General features: G+C 36.1%; 1 protein-coding gene across 2 annotated transcripts in view; it reads left to right on the top strand.

Moving 5' to 3' along the window:
- The window catches only part of BANP (BTG3 associated nuclear protein), a 168,635-nt gene that overhangs the window by 88,930 nt on the left and 59,494 nt on the right, over positions 1–20,211 (top strand). The window contains exons 10-11 of one of the 2 annotated variants that reach the window (XM_068956003.1): positions 1,865–1,927; positions 3,839–3,883. In XM_068956003.1, coding sequence (XP_068812104.1) covers positions 1,865–1,927; positions 3,839–3,883 — 108 coding nt within the window. Of the gene's footprint in view, positions 1–1,855; positions 1,928–3,838; positions 3,884–20,211 lie in introns of both variants that reach the window. The other variant, XM_068956002.1, reaches the window with a different exon arrangement.

Raw genomic sequence — 20,211 nt, 5'->3', positions numbered from 1 at the left:
ATTGTTTGTTTTAAAGGGTATATGTTCTTAAATGCTTTATATGTCTTTTTTTGAGATTTGAATTGGTGAGTGAATAGTATTTTGAGAATCTTGAAGGATATTGTAGAAAGGAAAGTTATGCAAAATTGCTGGATATGAGACAGAATGGTTGTGTTTATAGATGCAGGTGGTGAAAGTTTTCCTCATTAAAAAAAAAAAAAAATCTGGACCAGTCATCCTTTAAATTGATTTTGGAATTTGAGAAAAATCCATTATGATCCAAAGCAAAAATCTAAATGTTGTCATAATCTGCCCAACAGGATTTATAGAAAGGTCCTAGCTTGAACCAGATGAAAATGGTAGTGCTTTTTCACTTCTAGGGAATGATACCTCTACATTAGGCTTCAAGTTATTATTATTATTATTCATTTGTACCTCTGCATATGTTTACATAGCAGATGTTAAAAAAAACCGTATTGAACTGAATGCCAAGGATTTACTAAATCCTTATAAACTTTGTTTAGGACTTAGGATTAAAAATTTTTTCTTGTTGAAGTTGTTTTTGTGCACAAATTATAATCACTGTCCTTGAAGACGAGCTATATATCTGCAAAAGATGAGTGAGCAGTTCTTTTTTGGAATGCGGAATGATTCAAAGGTGAATAAAGTCACCTTCTCCCCTGCCTTAGAAAACAGAATAAATGGATCTTTTAAAATTTCAGCACTCTTTCCTGGGAGCCCTGAGAGTTTGATGTTAAGGAGGGAAAGTGATTCTAATCTCAACATGGACTGGGCTGTGGTCTAATTTTATATACGGTCCCTATTGTCAGAGTGATACTTTCAGTATGTTTTTTCTCCCTATAAATAGACAGTTTCCTTCCAAAGGAAATGAAACTGCTTGAAATAGAGGGATCTGTGTTTCTTTGAAAATCACATGCAATTGTTCTTGTGTTATAAAATAAGAAGAGCCTTTGACAGAATTCCAAACGATTATCTTTAATCTCTCTCTCATACAGGCATATTAAAATGAACACAAAGCCTTATAAATGCTGAAGTAGGTTATTTAGAATCCAATCTCCCTCCAGGTAAATTGTAGTAGCCAAGACTTCTCTAGGCTAGTCAGGATGGACAAGGAATTCCTTCCACTTTTTAATCCCTGTTTTTATCAAATGATAGGCTGGATATCATTCTGAAGTGGTTGGTATGGTCAGCCTTACAAAGTATGAATCTTATTTAAACTGTTAGGGGCAGATTCTCAATGAGCAATGTAACTGCATGTAAATTACTGCATTGTAAATGCATGTAACTGCATTCTCATTAATGACTTTATGCCAATTTATATCCGCCTGAGAAATAGTTTTTAGCATGGAACTATACTTCTCCATAACTGTGTGAACGTACAAAGCTACCTGGATAATTGCAGATATCTTTTAAAAACTCTCACTTAGTTTTGTACTTGGGGTGTATCTATTTTCAGGACTCAGCTTCCAAGGTCTTTAAATGGAATCATTGTTTCAGGGACATGGGTTTGGGGGAGCTGATGCTTTTAATCTACCAAAGCAAGTTAGTCCCATGCTTTATGTATGAGTCCAAAACGCAGATACTTCGAGATGTTTGTAGAGAAATGTGCTGTATAAATGTTGCTTATTATTAAACCTGTTTTCATTTTCCCTTTATTTGGAAGTGAAACATTTTCTCTTCAAAACTCACTGCTCTTCTGCTTTGTGTAAAAAGATGGGGACGGTTTTCACTGAATAACGATTTTCCTTCCATCTACAGTTGCAAATAGATTAAGCTCTGTTGAATCCAAGATAATAGTTTCTTCCTCTAGTTTTGATTTTCTTCTGATGCTTCTTGGTGTTTTCTTTTGTTGTGGATCCCACAGGGTCACCTCCACATAGCCCAGGTTCCTCAAGGCGAGCAAGTCCAAATCACGCAGGACAGTGAGGTGAGCCTGAAGTTGGTGCACCCGTGGAGCATAGGGCCACGGATTCTCCATCCGTCCTTCTGAGAACTGCTGCAACCTGCTAAAGAGATCCGGGAGAGTAGAGATGAATACATGTGGTAGAGCCAGGGTGAAATGTGCCTGGTGGCAATAAATGCAGTATGCTACTTCTGTCTCTGTTTTTTATTGGCCAGCTAACAAGTATGTGTGTTTCAGTGACTGAGATATACAGCTGATGTGCTTTTTAGTGGTCTTCATGTGAGACAGAGTTTAGAACTTTCAGAGTACTCTAGAAAGCCCAGTTTAGGTGCTTGCACTGCTAGTCAGAAATGAGATTATTTTAGTTAGGTTTATGTACTGAATGTGTTCAGAATAGCCGGTGCCTTAATTGTGGGCACTGCTGAACAGCACCTTTTTCGCTCAGGCCAAACGACCATTAGAGCTAGCCGAGTTTACCAGAGAGAGTGTTACTGTTGGTCGCGCCGTATATTAGAACGTGTATAGTAGAGACTCTTAACTGCAAAGGTTGTTGTCAGATTCTTTCTTGCGCTCTTAGAGTTTGTTTACATGGAGAAGCAATAGCAAAATAAGGTTAAGCATAGATACTAACTACAATGTTTATTCTATATGATATATCTGTAGAGTTTTTTTCTAAATGTTAAGCGAATCTACTTGTGGGTTAGTTTAATCCATTTCCCATGTACCATAAGTGAAATCTTATAAAAGCACTTCTGGTGTGGAAGAATACTGTTAACACAGGGAGCTTTTGCAGAATAAATATTAAATAAATATTATCTTTAAAGGCAATCTCTGTGGAAGAGCTTGTCAGACCTAAAGAGAAATAGGGAAAGATCAAAATGCTGTGGGTCTAAAGGCAGCTGTAGTGTGCTGCAGTGAAACTGTTAGCAGTTCTTGGGTATTCACCATGGTTTTAAAGAGCCACTGAAAAAGTTCTGGTTCAGGAGATACTCGTAGTAATGTGTCCTGAGGTTCAAATGCCCCAGTGTCCGTTGGCTTTGTCAGGAATCCTGCGTGTAAGAATTTTAAGGACTACATTTGTCCATGACAGATGAAAACATCTGGTTTTAAATTTGGTCCAACGTACACAGCCTCAAAAAAGAGGAACTGTTGCCAGTAAGAGAAAATGTAGAAAATATGAAAATCAAAGAATTGGTATTTTTCTTCAAAGAAAAGTGAAATTTCACTGCAGGTCTTACTATCTGAGGAAACTATTTTTTCTTAATCTAAATGTACTTTTAAACATACGAATGCATACGCATAAAAACCTATTTTTGTAATGATACTGCTTTCCTTTTCAGAATTTGTAGCTGTAATTTCTTTAAAATAATCTGCATTATTGAGAATGTTTTGTAATAGATGTAATTCCTGTAATGGAATGATGTCCACATTTGGTGTTCAATTTTTGTTAGCGCAAATGGTAACTTTGTAACAGTAAAGTAGTAAACAGCATTCCATGCATGTAAAAAAGATTGTACTGCTAATTCTAGTTTAGTAAGGGTTTGACTTATGCTTGCAGTTTCATATCAATGAGGGAAAATTTAAAAAACAAAAACAAAAAAACAAAAAAACCCTTACCTCAAAACCATACACAGGCTTTGCACAAAAACGCTGTACGTTATACAGTACCTTTCAAAAAGTAAAACCTGCTGGTGTTGAAAAACGTCATTGGTTTTTAGTCTATTTTATCCTCTGTGGTTAAAGTGCACAGCATTGTAGTGTAGCTGAATTGCCAGAAACCCTCAGAAGAATTTCCTAAAGTAATAGATTCCCTTAATATTGAAGTAAGTTGTTTAATAATGAGATGAGATACAGGTTGTTTTCAGGACAGCTCTTTTAAAGAGCAACTTTTTGAATTTCCAAGTTGTGTTTATTGTCACTGTTTTTCTTTTGCAGGGAAATCTGCAGATACATCAGGTTCATGTTGGTCAAGATGGGCAGGTAGGAACTGAACTGAGTTTTAAGTAGCATTTAAGTTTAGTCTTTGTAATTCATTTTGCAATTGCAATGACTTCACATTATTAGTGGTTGTTTTAATGAGCAAAATCTGTGTTGGTCTTTCTGTTCATATAAACAAATGCAGAACGATAAAACTTAAGCCAAGTATTTTGTCTGTGGGCTCAAAATACTTGACCAAACTTATTTCATTCCCCCGTGATATGCTTTATCACTGTGTTTTATACCTTCTTGTTTTTGGCCTCTTCAGTCTTAGGTTTACTAACTGGATTGATTATTTTGTGTGCAGTATGTTCCTTTCTCTGTTATCAGCTGTCACTGGCCAGATGTGGATTGCAGTCTATGCAAACATAAGAGCATTTATTGCTGTGGTTTAAGCAGCAATTTTTTCATTATATGGCTGTTTGGGGAGGAACAGATCTTTCACATCTACTTTTGTTCTTTTTGTAAGATGGCTTGATTAGGTGCTTATGCAGGCATAAGGTAAGAAAAAGCAAGTTTTTATTTGGAGTGATGAGTCAATAAATGTTTAAATTAGCAGAATTTCCATGTCAGGTGTCAGCAAAATTGCTAACATCTGATTTCAGACATCCTTTACTAAATATTAAGCTGTATTAAAATATCTACAGCCAAGAATCTTTCTGTGAGAAGCTTTCTAGCAAGGCCATTTCAATAAAGTTGATGTGTTTTTTCTTTTTTGTTCGCATTGAAGGTTAATAAGCTGTGAGACATATGGCTAGGGCTTCAATACTGCCCTGAATTGGCAAGACACAGATCGTCCACTTGACCTTGAAAGTCTTGAGAATCTATTAGTACTCTGAACTTTTGACTACATGTAGTATCTAGTGTGGGGAAGCAGTCTAGCTTATATTTAAGAAACAAAAAACTTAAAAAAAAAAAAAAAAAAAGTTCATTATTGAGACTTTAATCAGAATTACTTCTTGCATAAGTCAGACTTGGAAAGGTGATTTTCTGGAGATGTCTCAGTAACTTTGTTTTAGAGCCTACTGTTCTTTTTTTTTTTTCTGTGTAAGATATTGCTGCCCAAATGACATTTATTAGAAGTTTAATATTGAGTGGTGTTATTTCTCTGTGAAATTGTGTGGATTCACTTGCAGTTTTTTTAATTACAGCCTAAAACTACTATTTTTCCCCTTGAAATACTGTTTCATAATGACTATGACAGAACACTAACTATGCCACAAATTGCATCTCTCTACTTTGTCAAATAGACCAAAGAATGTAATTTAAAATATTATTGTTGCAAATTGATGCTGTTTTAAATGGAAATACTTGGATGATCACATTTTCCTGACAACACCCGTGCTAGGCAGGGAGCGGTGAGTCCTTTCATAAAACGACAGCATTCAAATGTTTCGCATGCTAAAATAGCTATGGAAAAAAAAACTTCCAAACACAAAATGCCTGTAAAAGGAGTTTTGCTGATATTCTGATGATTTGCATGTGTATGTGCAGAATAAGGCTATGCTAGAAAATAGGTTCTAGAAGTATTTATAGGTAAACGTGAGTATACACGTGTATTTGCATATGTATAGTTACATGATATATGTTAATTGAAAAGTGTGTGAGAGCACATGCGATTGAAGGGAAGAAAAGCGTGATTTAATCCATTTTATTGAAATCAACATCAGTAGCTGATTGATATAGAGGCATCTCTACTATTATGTGGCATATCATATATTCCTTGGGATAATCTTCGTTCTGTCTAAGTGGTTGTGGCTGTACATGCGTGTGTGGGAAATCCATCTTAAGTGTCTCATCCAGTTTTTTTTGTGTTTTAACTAACTGGACTCTGGAGCCTCCTTTTAAATTTTCTTTGAGAACAAATGGCAAAACATTAATTTTTTTCTTAAAGCACGTCATTTTAGTGCAAAAGAGCAGCTACGGTCTCATGTGAATCAGCAGACGGGCGTTGTCACACTTCAGCTGGCATCTGGGCCAATTCCCAGCAGCTGCTGAGCTCTTCCAAAAGTATTTGCTGCTTAACTATTTTCCAGTAGACCAAGAAAAATACGAGCAAGCAAGCAAATATTTAGGGGATATTATCTCCATTCTTAATTAGACACTGAAACCTTCATCAGCAGTTTAAAGACTGTGCGGGCCTGTTTTGCGCTGAAGTGGATGAGTAGCATTCACATGATTCTTTGCAACTGCAGGGAGTGTGTGTGAGGGGGTAGGAAGGAGGTCTGTGGCTGAGCTGGTTTCTCCTCATCAGCTGATCTGTATTAAGTGACCATTTTTTGAGCTTTTAGCTCATAAAAATTGCAAAAGAAAATGAGTTAAACTAAACTCTGCTTGTGGTTTAAGAATGGAAGTTGAAACTAATACATTTTCCTTGGCACTTATAGTGGGATAAGAGCACAAAAATCTGTCATATGATATGCTTCAGTGGTAATGTAAGTCATAACAATCCAGTAGTTTGCAATCATCTGTACGTGACCTCTAATCAAAAAGACTTTTGTAGTTTTCCCACCTGTCTGTTACTTCTGAGGAGAGTGACTTTTCTTCCTTGTTTATGAACTTTCGTGCACATTGCCGAGAGACGCTGAAGGACATTCATAATAAGGAAAGTGAATGATTAGTCACTTCCAAGATTTCATTCAATTATTGAATGTTCTTAGTGACCAGTATATACTTATTCATGGTAGTAGTTCCTATCTTGGCTACTAGATATTCCATTTGAGAATTCATCTTATGCTTCTGTTTCTCACCTATTACTGAACAGACATTAAGTATTCTGTAGATTCAAATGGTTTAGTACTGCTTCCTGATCGAGGCTTTCACTTTGAACCGCAAGGAAAAGGTTGTACAGGAAACTGGGGCTGCAATGCACAGAACTGTTAACTTCATATGAACTAAAACAAAAAGTGGCATAAAACTACTGTGAAATTTTATCACTGAAACTTCCAAGCTGATGGATATGTTCTGCTTCTCTGTTGCCAGCTTTTTTTTTTTTTTTTTTTGGTTCCCCCCTTTTGAATTCTGTCCTGGTAGTTGCACTGACTTTAGATCTTGTTTTTCTGGCATCGTTGTTCGTGGAACTAATGAAATCATGCCAAAAAGAACTCTCTATACCTACACATGTGTTCTATTAGCTAAAAGTTTCATATTTCAATGCACGTTTAATAAAAATACCAAACTGCAAAAATAATTAGGCTTCGTATTAACTAACAGTTCAAGCCTTGCGCCCGTGCGAATTTTCTTGTACTTGGCATCTTGTAGATTACCAGACATTTTCTAATTTGTCTCTTTCTTTCCTCTGATTATGCACCCTCCTTTCTCCCAACCTCCATCCTTTTCTTCCTGTGTTGAGCTTCGGCCTTATACATCCCAGAAGGATTAAACGTGTGTGTCCTGCACAGGACGTATTGATATAGTGCCACAGTGTTCAGAAATTCATGTGCTGGGTAAAGAAGTAGCAGAGGACAGCTGCAGCAGTTTGACATTCCCTCATGTTTAGACATCCCATTTTGTACATCCTAAAAGCCACCGTTTCTGCAGCGTAGAAAGTAAATAAAATGACACCAGACAAATGGTCTTCAAATACTTTTTAAATTAATAAGTTAATGCACTTTGAAATAGGAAACTTGATCCATACATGTTTTCCTAGAGAGCTGACAATTTGTTGTTCTTGGTGAAAAAATACTTTAAGTGAACTAATACTTTTATTAATTAATCTGAAGTATCAGTATCTGTTAGTAACAGCTGGAAAAATCGGGGAATGTAGAACAGTCTGTATGATATATTTAGCAGAAAAAAAAAGCTAGTGAGTGTAAATTGCTTCTGTAGTTTCAGTCTTCCTGCTGTGTGTACTTATACACACGTATATATATACACATGCATGCACAAACATATATATATGAAGTAATGTGCAATTGCTTCTGATAAATTACATTTTTTCAAAAATAAACTAGGACTCTTGTGCAGTTGTAGACATGTCTCTTCTAGATAAGTTTATAATCAAAGCAGTGCACCGAGACCCACCATAAACTGTGGAGTAACATACCCAGTGAGAGAGAGGATGACATTAGCAACAAATCTTTCTGCTGCTCCTCAATGAGGCATTTGTATGGAGCAATGGTTACGTTATTTATTTCTGAAGTTTTACTCTGGCCATCCAGGGTAAAAAGCATCCTTATTATAACCACTGGCTTAGAAGTACAGGTGCAAAGACTGTATGAAAGGATATGAATCTGTGATCAGAAATTGCCTGCTTGGAAACTTGCTGAAGGGGTGGTGGTGGAGAGAGTATCACCTGACTTCAGGACTGTAAAGTAGCAGGTAGCTGCTGTTGGGCTTTGAAGGCTGGAACATGTATGTGTGCGAGAAAAAAGTCAGTGAGCGTTTGTGTCTCCGCGTCCTCAGGAGAAGCAGGAATCTGCTGTCTGGCTCCGATCTGTTTTCAATGCATGCCGTGCGCACCCTGTGATACAGCTCAGAAGCAGATAGGACCTCATCACCTGTGAGGCATCTGTCCTGTTTCTCTTTCTCTGCTGTGATCTGAAGTAAAGGGCAGTCTGTTACGTGGTAGAGGAATGGAAAAGGGGGAGAAAGCCAAAATAAAACTGCTAATTCTGGTAATTCCACATAATATCCAGTGGATGTTATTTATGACTGGGTCAGACTAAAATGAAATTAGGCTCGTTTATGGAGGACATTACTTAGAAACCTATTGGAGAGTCTTAAACTCTGTTAACATCTAGCTTCTGTATCTCAGTTTATATCTGTAGCAGTTACTGAGATATTGGCACCTTGCTTTCCAGTAATGGCACTCTATTTTAAGGTTTGATTTAATCCATAACTCAAGCATGATTTTCAGTTATTTAAAAAAAAATGTATTGACATATCAACTCTGCTTATTTTTGTTCATTTTGCATATATTACTTCATGAGAGAAAGAAAAAAATTGATCTGTTTTCTGAATGTTTAATTGCCTTTACTAATCCTTTGGAATAAGATACCACAGTTTATATCAGTATTAACAACTTCAATAGTATTTTATCCAAAATAGAGAAAAGAACCATCTTTTACTGTTCTTATTTTCAGATAATGGAGCTAATTACAAAGTTCTAGATTTAAAAATACTGAAATTCTTTATTCAGATCTCTCTCGGTGAAGAATGAATTCAACACAGGAGTGTTTTTTCCTGTCCTTAATTTTTGAGCAGTAGAGGGCAGTAGAATTAAGATGATTGTCAGCTACTTTCCCAGCCAAAGGCTTGAAGAAATGAGGAGGAAATTTGAAGTGCAAGAAATGTGGTGTCCGACATCAACCTTGTAAACTGTCGTACCGTGAGGACAGAGACACGTTCGCAGCGTGAGTCTTTCTGCATGCATTGCTGACATAGGGTCTGTGTGTGCACGCGTGTGTGCTTGTGTGCAAAGGAGAGAAAGAAGGAAGACCTTAACTTCTGCGCCAGCTGATGTAGTGGATTGAAAAAGCTTTTTCCTGTTTCAGCACATCTGCTTTGAATAATATGAACAGAGAAACAAACAGGATTGTTAGAAGAAAAACAACAAAATGAAAAACCCAATATAGTACAGCTGGAACTTAGAAACTGCTAGTCTGGTTTTAAAAAAACTATGAATAATTATTTCTAACTGATACTTCTTTGATAATAGATTAAACTAAAGTCTTGCAGGTCAACTATATTTTTTAGGAGTAAAAGTAAAGAGCAAGAATTTTGAAAGAAATTATGCTCTATGCACATTTGAAACAGAAGCACTTAGCATTTCTGGAAAAAGTAAGACTGCTTAAAATACTTCAATGTGAGCTTTTTAATTATGAGGGTTTCTTTTAGTTGACGATAGTCCTTTTTGCACATGCAATCCTTAATTTGGCACTCCACCTGAGATGTTCTCCACTTTCAGCTCTGTTCCTCAAAGTAATGTAGGTCATCTGCACTCACCAAACTTTTTAGATCTGAAACTTTAGTACATTTGAGAAGGTAGTATTTTAGTTAAGCAAGTATTTTAGCAAATTAAAATTGAGAAATATTATTTTAAAGCAGCTAGGTGTATGAAGACATACAGAGTGTAGGGATAAAGCTTAGGGAAAAAACCTACTACTTATGTGAGCAGTAACATGCAAAATACACCTAGAAAATAGAGACCGTATTAAAAAGAGTAACGTGTCTTTGTATTATTAAATAGGGGTAATTAATAGAAGAGGTAAAGTGAACTAATTTAGGTATATTTTAACTGCAGAATTTAAAATGCATGCATTTGCTTACAAGTGTGCACCTTCTTTGTAATTGTAAAGCAGAGTAAGACGCTGTCCAGTAGGATAGGAACTGATCTCCAGTGGTCTTCATGGTTCTGTATAAGATTCCTGAAACAAATCTGTGCAAATTGTTCACTGCAGTTTATTATATTTGACTATGGCACATTGAAATTCTTCTACCCCAATATGGAGACAGTGCTGGGGAAAGTATAGTAATATAATGGCAGTCAACCAAAACATTACAAAACAGGAAAAAAAAAAAAAAAAAAAAGAGGAGGGGATCTGCTGCTTAAAGGAGATTAATGGGAAAATATACTCTCTGTTGTTACAGAATGCAAAAATAATTCTGATATTTGTTAGAAAATGCCAAATGTCTTTTACTACATAGCATAATTTATCCACTTTCAGAGAAAATGAGTGATTTAGAAGCTCACTGAAAGTCAGCAGGACATACTCTATAAATAGGTTACCATTTTGGAAAAACACCCATGTTGTAAATCCAGGAATTCTGTGGTGTTTAGTAAAGACAAATTCTAATGCAGTTGCGCTCACAGGGCCGTTTCTTTCCATATCTATCTCTCTGAGTTAAGCAATCCTTCTGCCTTTCAGCTGTCTTGGAGAGTGTGAAACTGAATGTGTGCTTTCTCCTAGTAATTAGGATATATACATGTTTATTATGTCTAATACTACTTCTGTCATTGTTAATAATATAAAATTTCAGAAATGAGTTATTAGATGACCAAGTTCACTAATCAGTGCAGCAAGCTGTGGCAGGTGTTGAAAGCCACCATGATTGGGAAAGTAGCTTCAATTTCAATTTTTCTGTTTCTAAGTTTGTAAATGTGTAAAATATTTTTTTTTCTTTGAAGACACTTAAGGATGGAAAATCTGAATATCTTGCTATTTTTTTTTAATGTTCTGTTACTTAACAACTAATTGATAGGGTTTTTGTTCTTTTTAGAGTTAAGAAAAGAAAAAGGCTAAAGTCTTTAAATGTTAAATTTTGGTTACAGTTTCAGTGCGTAAACTTGACCACATCCAATAATTTTCATCACTATTTTTTTGTTGCTTCTTAATGCTTTAAAAATATTTTGTAACTCTTCTTAAACCAGGATTATTTAAGAGGAGGAGGAACTCTGGCGAATTTGCAAGCAGTGTACAAAAGAGAGCACCTAGCTGCTACTATTTATACAAGTTATCTTCTTCACCTTGTTGAGGTTTAAGTTATTTATCTTTCCATTGTGCTGTCCTTGTCGTCTTTACTTCCTGGTGCATGCTGCTGTGAAGGCAGTAAAAAAATCTTTTGTGCCAGGCAGTCAGCAGTATCACACCCCTGCAGACTTTATGGGATCATAGGTTTCATTAGCAGACTGGCTGAATTTAGATTTATTTCTGCACTTTTTGTGCCAGGAGGTATGCTTTGTTTGACAAAGAAAACCAGCTATGTCTGTGTTTGCTCGATATATCATCAAGAACAGTTTCCCTAATTAGGTCAAGAGGAACAACGTTTTTCCAGTAGCATGGCCCATTCTCAAATTTAGTACTAATCTCTGAAGTACTGATGGTGATCAGATGTTCCAATGTTCCATTTTCCACTTGAAGATATGTTCTTTACTAAATTTTCTATTCCAAGATGCAGCAGGTGTACGTTGGCGCTAGGTTAGTCCTCTTGAAATTGAACCTTACTTCACGCATCAGAATGGACAAATGTTAGGCTATTTCCAGAGCGCTTAACGAGGACTTCTGGAGTTTTTGCCTCTTTTCCACGTGTTATTCAAGCTTTCATGAGATCATTGGAGGAGCAAACAGGTCAATATGAGCCCCTGGCTTGGAGAATGCGAAAATACACTAATATTTGTGTGACATTTTTGTGTTGTTTGTGTTAAGTGTGAATGGCACCATTTCCCAGCTTTTTCAATCTTTAACTAGAATCAGCTGTCTAAAGCAGATTTCATATGCCAAGCTACTAAGAAAAAGGAATGGCTTAGAAGAACTTATTTGGTTTATCTCCGGTTATTAAGAACAGCCTTTCAGTGGGTGGTTGCTGATCCTGAATGCTGGATTGACTTGGTTTCTTTAAAATGTCAACTTAAAAAATTATGGGCACATGTGCCCTGCTCTGTCTCTCTCCACTGAAATGCACTAATGTGCCTCAGGTGCATAAAACTGACCTGTGAGATAAAACGCCATTGTTTTACCGTTCGAGCTATGTCCAAGAAAGTCTAAATGTAGACTTCAGTTCTGGTTTAAGGATTGTAATATTGGATTTAAGGAAAATGGGCCTACTTCTGTAGGCTAATCAATCCCTTCTGGAAAACACTGACTGCCATTATGTAGTTGTGAGCTTCTTTAGTTTGAGTACATATGTAGGATGGATGTAAGCATTTCAAATAGCTGTGCTATTTCTTGTTTAAAATCTAATCATGTCCTGCTGCTTTAATCTACAAACCTAATTTAGGAAAGCTGCAATAGAAAGACTTGCAGTAACTATACATTGAGTTTACCTTATCAGAATGTATGAGGCTGACCTTACAAAACCAAAAAAAGCAAAATATGTTGCTGGTGGTAAGGATCTAGGATATACAAGTTAAATATGATGCAATTTGCGTAACAAGACAAGTGTCTTCAGTCCATGGTTCTTTTTGAAAAATTCTCAACTTTCTTCTGTATTCGTCAGCCACTTAGTGACTGTAATTAGCTTTCATTTACTCTGCCTTTTATATGAAGTCCTCGGTTTTGTCTTGAGGGCAATTCAAGTTGTCACGACTTTAATTTTATTGTGATAATACTTTGCCTCCTCTAGGGTCTTAATATAGTAGCTAAGGGGCTAACATGCAAGAAAGACCATTTATGGTTGCCTTTCAAGTCAAACTTGTTTGAAAAATTTATCCCCATATTCTGGTTATCATTAATGACCATACTTAAGCTGCCACCCAGTTTCATATTGCTATTTTCTGTCTTTTCTAATTTGGGACCTAACCTACCTTCATATGCTGAAAAAAATCTTTGCTGAAGGCAAGGTATACAACGTCTTCAGTGGCAAAGTCTCTTAACTTATTTATGGCATTTTTTGGACGCTTCAGCTTTTGGCAAGGTTCAACATAAAGGAAATAGCTTCACATTAATAATAGAAGATTCCAATTTGACCCTGCTTTCATGCTTCGTTTCAGTGACGCAGGTAAAGATTTGTTTTGGGAGGAAACAGTAAATTCCAGTAGATAGTTGGCTGTATGCACATAATATAACGTCTATGTTTTACACATTGAGTTTCCCTCTAGCATTTCTCAAGACTTAGACGTTATGTCACGCAACTATTTTTGTCTTCCATTTAGAAGTCTCAGTTCCCAATACAATGTCTGTCTTAATGACCTATGCAGTCTTATGCTGTTACCTTTCTCACATCACAGACTTAAGGTTGTTTTTCTTTGGCTCGTACAGAGGTATGTTGAAATTGAACAGTATTTTAATACTGATATATATTAAGTGCTTTTTTTTTCCAAATTACTTTTTTCCATTTGTAAAAATGTTCTTGGTTATGAAAAGAATTAATGAAAGTGATTTGTTAATATCTTGCGGGTACTTTGTTTGGTACAGTCCCTGAGCGACAGAGTCCATAGAGTGGTCTATGATGGTTATAAAGCAAGACTGTTTAATGAGGGTTTTGGAGAAGGATAATATTTTCTAGGTGTGTGTGTTTTTGTGTGTGTGCGTGCGCGTGCTCCTAAGTGGGTGGATTGTTCCATTAAAATTCCATTCAAGCAGACGGGAGCATTTATAATGCTCCAAAGAATATGTTCTCTATTTTGGAGTATATTATGTTCTTTATTCACCCAAATCTTGTTTCAATATTGCTGTAAACTTAATAAGAAAAGATGAGATATGAAGTGATAATCTTTTAAATATAAGGAAAAATAATTTTCTCCACCTTCATAGAAGGCATAGGTCTAAGCTGTCTCTTATTAGAGACTTTGGTAATAAAAATCTCTGGTTGTAGAATAGCAGTCATCACAAAGCTATCTTGCTGTGCTAATCTGGAGAAATCATTTCTTTTTTGTTTTGTTTATTTTTTTAGCGCTCTTCATTTATGATTTTCTCATCATGTGATATGAGCGCTGTCTTTAGCAGCAGATCTGCCCTTATCCCATCACTATTCCACTTTGTATATTCTAGTAGTTCCATCCTCAGTCAGATTAAATATTAGGGATGCCTCTAGTCCTGTTTGTTTGCTCAGAAATCACTTTCCGACCTTCCAGTGTCTGATCAGAGAAGGATTCTGGGGATGGCTGGTGCAATTGCCAATGCCCTTGATGAGGTGACACTGGATACATTATAGTGCTAATATTCTTGGCTGAGTACCAGTTACTTGCTTGCTGCTGGATGACCCTGATGCTTGCTTAGCGGTTCGACATGGAGAGATCTAGTTTCATCCTGATAAAAAACAAAATGCATACGTACAAGTTGTCAGATTATTAAATGGCATGTTTAGAGTTCAGGCAATTAACATAATTAAGTTTTCCACTATGTTTAGCGCAGCAGTTAAGTCTGGAGGACTTGAATCTGTTTCCTGATTTCCATATTGTCTGCCCAGGTTAAATGATCTATGGGATCTGGTGGTATTTCAGGGTGATGACTTCTGAAATCTTTTGCAACAAATATAAATGCGTGAAAATGGGAAATGCTCCCCCTTTTTTGCCTCCTCTCCTTTAAAATGATTTTTGCAGAGTCTGTGTTGGTCACAACAGCTGTCCCTTTTTAAATTAAGCCGCAGTGGCTAGTTTGCAAATAAAGAATGCTCTTATCTTTTAGGAGAAAACCTGTGTGATTTGCATAGAGTTTTCAGTGCTTTGACAAACGAATGTTAAACATAGTAAGATTTGACCAGTTGATTGACTTTGAATGTCTGTTGTTCATCTGTTTTAATCCTTTCCATAGTTCCAATATATTTTCAGTCCAGTTACTCAGAATCCTTAAAATATTTCAAACTAGCTGAGGGACTATCTAATAAATTGAAGACGGATGATCAAAGAACATCATTTTGTGATTTGTATGCCTACTTGGAAGAAACCACATGGGACGCTATATAGTTCTGCGGTAGGAATTTTAAATAATTAATTGCTGCTTCAAGCAATTCCTGACTTTAACAAACTGCAAAAGGACCAATCTATTGTTTACTTTAGACACTGAAATCCCACATCAGCAGCACAGTTTTCAATTCTGATCTCAGACACTATTTTAATTAGCTGAAATATCTTCAGTGTATTCAACATATATCTCTGTATTACTGTGAGTAAAATTTGGAACGTATATTTGGAAAATCATCAACTGTAATTTGCCTTTGCCTTAGCCTTTTCTTTAGTGTTCTGTGTACAGAATCCTTTTTTTTTTTTTTTTTTTTTGTTGGTAGAAGAAGTCCTTTAAATTATAACCTTGCTTCGTTTTATTTGATCCAGTCTGCTAAGAATAATTGTTATATAGGAGAGCCATCAATTATTCAACTACAGCTATCAGTTCCTGACTTGTCTGGAAGCCGAAAGCACTATTGTTTTATATACAGACAATTTTTTTCTTCTTGACTCAGTTCCAAGCAGAACTGAGATATGAATGAATCTGTCTTATAAATTGCTCCAATTTTTACAACTATTTTTATTCCTGAAACATGTCATTCCATGCTTCTGGGATGTTGCTAAATATTTGTGTTAAACAGAGCAAATGCTGTAGAGTCCTACAGGAGGAATGTGTGAGAATTGCTATTTATCATGTTAGTGTGATTTTTCTAGTTAATTGTTTTGTTATAGGGGGCTGGTAATGACACTGAAAATGGGAAACCTCCATCCCAAAGTAGTAACACAAAAGATCTACTGTCTTCAAATCTAGCCCATGTGTCTTAGCTTGTGTAGCGATTTCCAAGACTCACTGTGTTTGCTTCTGAGTTCGTAGCACAGCATTAATTCAAAAAATAATTTGATTCATTGGTTTCTCTCATAAAGATGTTGAGGGTTGCATAAGCTGCTGTAATGCGACAAATTCAGACATAGGCAGGATATCACTGATGCCAGGAAGCAGATGTAACCAATCTTCTGAAACTAGTAATGAGAAAATACTAATTAATATTTTCAAATTCCAGAACCGTTGTGAGATTGTGTGTGTGTGTGTGTGTGTGTGTGTGTGTGTTAGCAAAAAGGCATACATTATCGCGTTTCATGTGAGCAACAGTGGGGGAAAAAAATAGTGCGCGCTTCAAGGACATGACATCTTTCTATGCTGTAAGTATGAGCAAAGGGGTGCCCACATGGAGAGCAGGATGCTGTTACAGAGACCGAGGCTGTGCTCTGAGGAGCACTTAGGAGATGGCACTGTGACTTTCCCCTTATTGTTTTATTGTTCACTCTGAGATCCTATTGGCCTTCAGACTAAATTTGTTTTATAGTTGATGGCTATACAAAATAGACCTTGTCAGATCATAAACCTGGCTTGTAAGTTTTTAGAAAAGAGTGCATGTGCATGCATTGTAGGCTTTGAAATCAAAGGAAGCTTCACATATAAGTAATATAACTCTTTGATTAAGAGCTATGTTTAAAGATTACTATAAAGTCCTAAATTACTTGTTTCTGTCTGTTGAGTCTCTCCTTCTCCGTGTAGTTGTGGAGATGAGGCACCTGCCTATGTCACTTTTGACACAATTGTTTGGCTCCGTGCAAAGTGTTATATGTATGCGCTACACATCTAGAAAGCAGCAAGTAAAACACAGTGGAAAAGAAAATGGGATAGCAAATGGCTCGGTAAGATGAAGTAGAGCTGGGTTGACCAGTCCCAGTGTTGCATACAGAAATATGCTGGAAGTCATTAGCGACAATGATTTTTTTAGTCTATGATGTTCAGTCTGTCTGTGTCTCACACACACGTGCGCCAAATGTGTTGCGTTGTAGTGCAACCCCATATCATGAGCCTCCCTGCAGAGTGACTGTTCTGTCTGCCTATCTGTTCAGTACCTGGAAACAGGACAATAACCTCAAAGGTGTATGGTAAAATACCAAATGATTTTACCTTTTGGAGCATCTTGTTTTGTATTGTTGATGATGACATATCACGAAGACGCTAGCTCTCTAAAACCTGAAGAAGAGCGTGCCCAACAAATCATCTGTTCTGAAATGAGCAAAATATGACTTAGACTCGTATAATGAGGTGAAACTTTCAAAAACAGTCACTGTTGGCCAAATTGTTTTCCCCAGTGATGTTAAGAGTTTAACCATTTTGGGGCCTCTAGTTCAACATGGAACTCTTTTTTTTTAAAAAAAAAAAAAAAAAATCACTGCTGAATCTCATCACTGTGTATTGTGCCACCGTTCATTTAAGTATATGTTTACAAGCCCAAAGCACAAGGCACATATATTCCCTTTTCCATAGTGATTTTGCAAACTAAGATATCTCTCATTTGAGTCCATGTACCTTATTTGGAGTGGATAAGTGGTATTTGAGGAAATTCAGGATTCTGGATGACTGAACTAGAAAAGGGTAGATAAAACTGTTCAGGGGTCGCTTCTGTTCTACTCTTCTAAAAAGTATGAATATGTGAGACCGTTTATTAGGTAGGCCAGCAGCAAATGTCTTCATGGGAAATATTCCTTTTCTGTGGGAAAATTTAATTTAGATCATTTGCTTTTAAAAATACAAATCTTGGCATACCAATATCTGTGACGTTTGGGAGTTACTTTAGTGAAGACACTCATACTTTAGTCTTCCACGTGTTGAAGAGTGTATTTCTCATTATTATGGTGGGATAGCAGGATATATTTGGAGATAGCACTGTCAAACTCAGGTTGTTTTTTTTTTTTTTTTTTTTTTTTAAATCTGTCACTGACCTTTAAAGGAGCAGAATTTTCTCTCATTCGGGATAGAGTAAACCAAGAGCAGCTCAGTTAATGGAAAAGGAATGACACCCTTATAAAGTCAGAACACGTGAATTCAGAGTTGGGCCCTCTTTTTCTGTGAACATATATTTTCATAGAAATACGGCACACTTAATACCTTGTAACGCTGCTGGAAGCCACAGTTAAAAGTCATTAAATTGTAAATTTCCTTCTTGCTGTTCAGTAATTCAATATCACTTGTTTTTCTGGAAAGCTATTCTGAAACCTTGTAGCAAAGCTAACAGAGTCAGAGGAATAAAAGAATTCCCAGAATGTTGCAAAATAGTTGACCAAATGGACCATACTGCTGCTGTTGATACTGTTGCCAGCAGTAGCAGTAATAGTGCATTAATATCAGTCTCTTGTTTCCTGTAGCACTTTCAAGGCGCAATCACGTTATAGTGAAGCGTTATTAAAGTAAGCACTTTGTTAGCTTTGGTAAATGCTGATGACTTCTGTGTTGAGCGGGAAGCCAGCGTATTCGAGTGAAGTAAGGACATTCTGTTTTTAACACAGTTCAAATCTTATTTCCTGTCCCATTACATCACACTAAGCCAGATTGTTTTATAGGTTTTTATTGTTTATTTTTTAATTTTCCCCTTGCCTGAAATATTAAGTAGAAGAGCTTTTCCTTTCAGCTTGTGTATAGACTGTAAAATTATTGCACTGGAGTCGTACCTCTCACCAACTTCATCAAGGACATATTTTGATCTGCATCGTTGTTTCTCTCCTTAAACTTTTGAAATTTCCAAACAAATCTATATATTTTTTCCTGTTTAGGATTTCCTTTAATGAAGAGACAACTAACATCCCTTTAACTGCAGAGTAGTGCGTAACTGTAAGAGAGGAAAGTATAGTTCATAAGGAAAATCAACACTATTTAAATTGTCCTCTGACTGTGAATAATACCTCTTCCAATCTGTTTCACTGAGACCAGGAAAACACAACTGACAAGTAAAGTTGGTGGTTTTCCCTAGCTCAGATACTGTAATGGCACATGCCATCCACCCGCCCATATTCTGAGCCTTTGCAAACACGAATACTCAGGAACAGTAATTAAAAGTCTCAAACTTCAGCCATTGCAGTTAATTGCCTGGTGTTTTCTTAAAGGCAGACATTGATGTCAGTACAAAAACTGGTATTTATTTTGATTTTTTTTTTCTGAATTTATACAACTGCCATATTAATTCCAAATTTTGAATTTATTGAGAACTACATTTTCTGTTTCAAGTAAAACCTTTTATTAAAATGATAAATTGATTTATCATCTGTTTGGATTTTTATGGTAATTAATATTAAGGCCAAAATTAGTGCAAAATGTTTGAATGAAATAAAAATCGTTACTTATTTCCACCCAACAGAGTACAAACATCAAAACCTAAATATCTTTAGCCTTTCTCTCTTTCCTGATTTGTAAAGTTCTTTCTGGTTTTCCTTTAGTGAGAAGAGCTACAATATAATGAGCAGTAAAAGTAGGGAAAATATGAGAGTTAAAAACACACGGATTTTCCCTTTAATTTTGAGATATTCAAACCAAAAAATGTCAAAATAATTTTTGTTGGGAGAGGAGGGTCAAAGTTGTGTTTCGTTTTTAAAAAATAGTCTGCTTTAGAGTTATCCTTTTAACAGCATGAACTTGCACAGTAAGAATAATGATAACTGCCCTCCTATGTGGCCATGCTATATTTACTTTTATGGCCTATTAAGTTTTATGGTTCGTATGACACTATCTGCATTGTTACTGATAGCATCTTACTGCAAGGAATGATTTGTGTCAGGCTATATAAGCAATAAGATCTTGTGTTTATAAACATTATCTCTGTTTAATTTTACTAACATATGTGATCCTTATTGAAATTAAGAATAGGTGCATATGCAAGTTTTTGCAAGCTTGTGCCTGCGTAGCTGTTTTGCAAGTGCTATGGAAGTTGAATTAAAAAAAAAAAAAAAAAAAAAAAAGCAGCAGTGAGTTCTAGCCTCTGACCGTGCTCAGCACTAGGATGCGGCTGGTAGAAGCAGTGAGGACATGCTAGACTTTGATGGAATTGTGAAGTTTTCTTAGAGGAAGTTAGCTTAAAAACAGGCTATTTATGTCGTACTTGTTACTATTACAATAATGCAAAGATTTAAGTCTGTACCTAAGAGGAGAATTGTTTTGAGAAAA

This window comes from Struthio camelus, chromosome 10 (genome assembly GCF_040807025.1).
Source record: "Struthio camelus isolate bStrCam1 chromosome 10, bStrCam1.hap1, whole genome shotgun sequence".
Taxonomy (NCBI): domain Eukaryota; kingdom Metazoa; phylum Chordata; class Aves; order Struthioniformes; family Struthionidae; genus Struthio; species Struthio camelus.
Note: the sequence above shows the minus strand (reverse complement) of the source record. Positions and strands in the feature narration are given on the sequence as shown.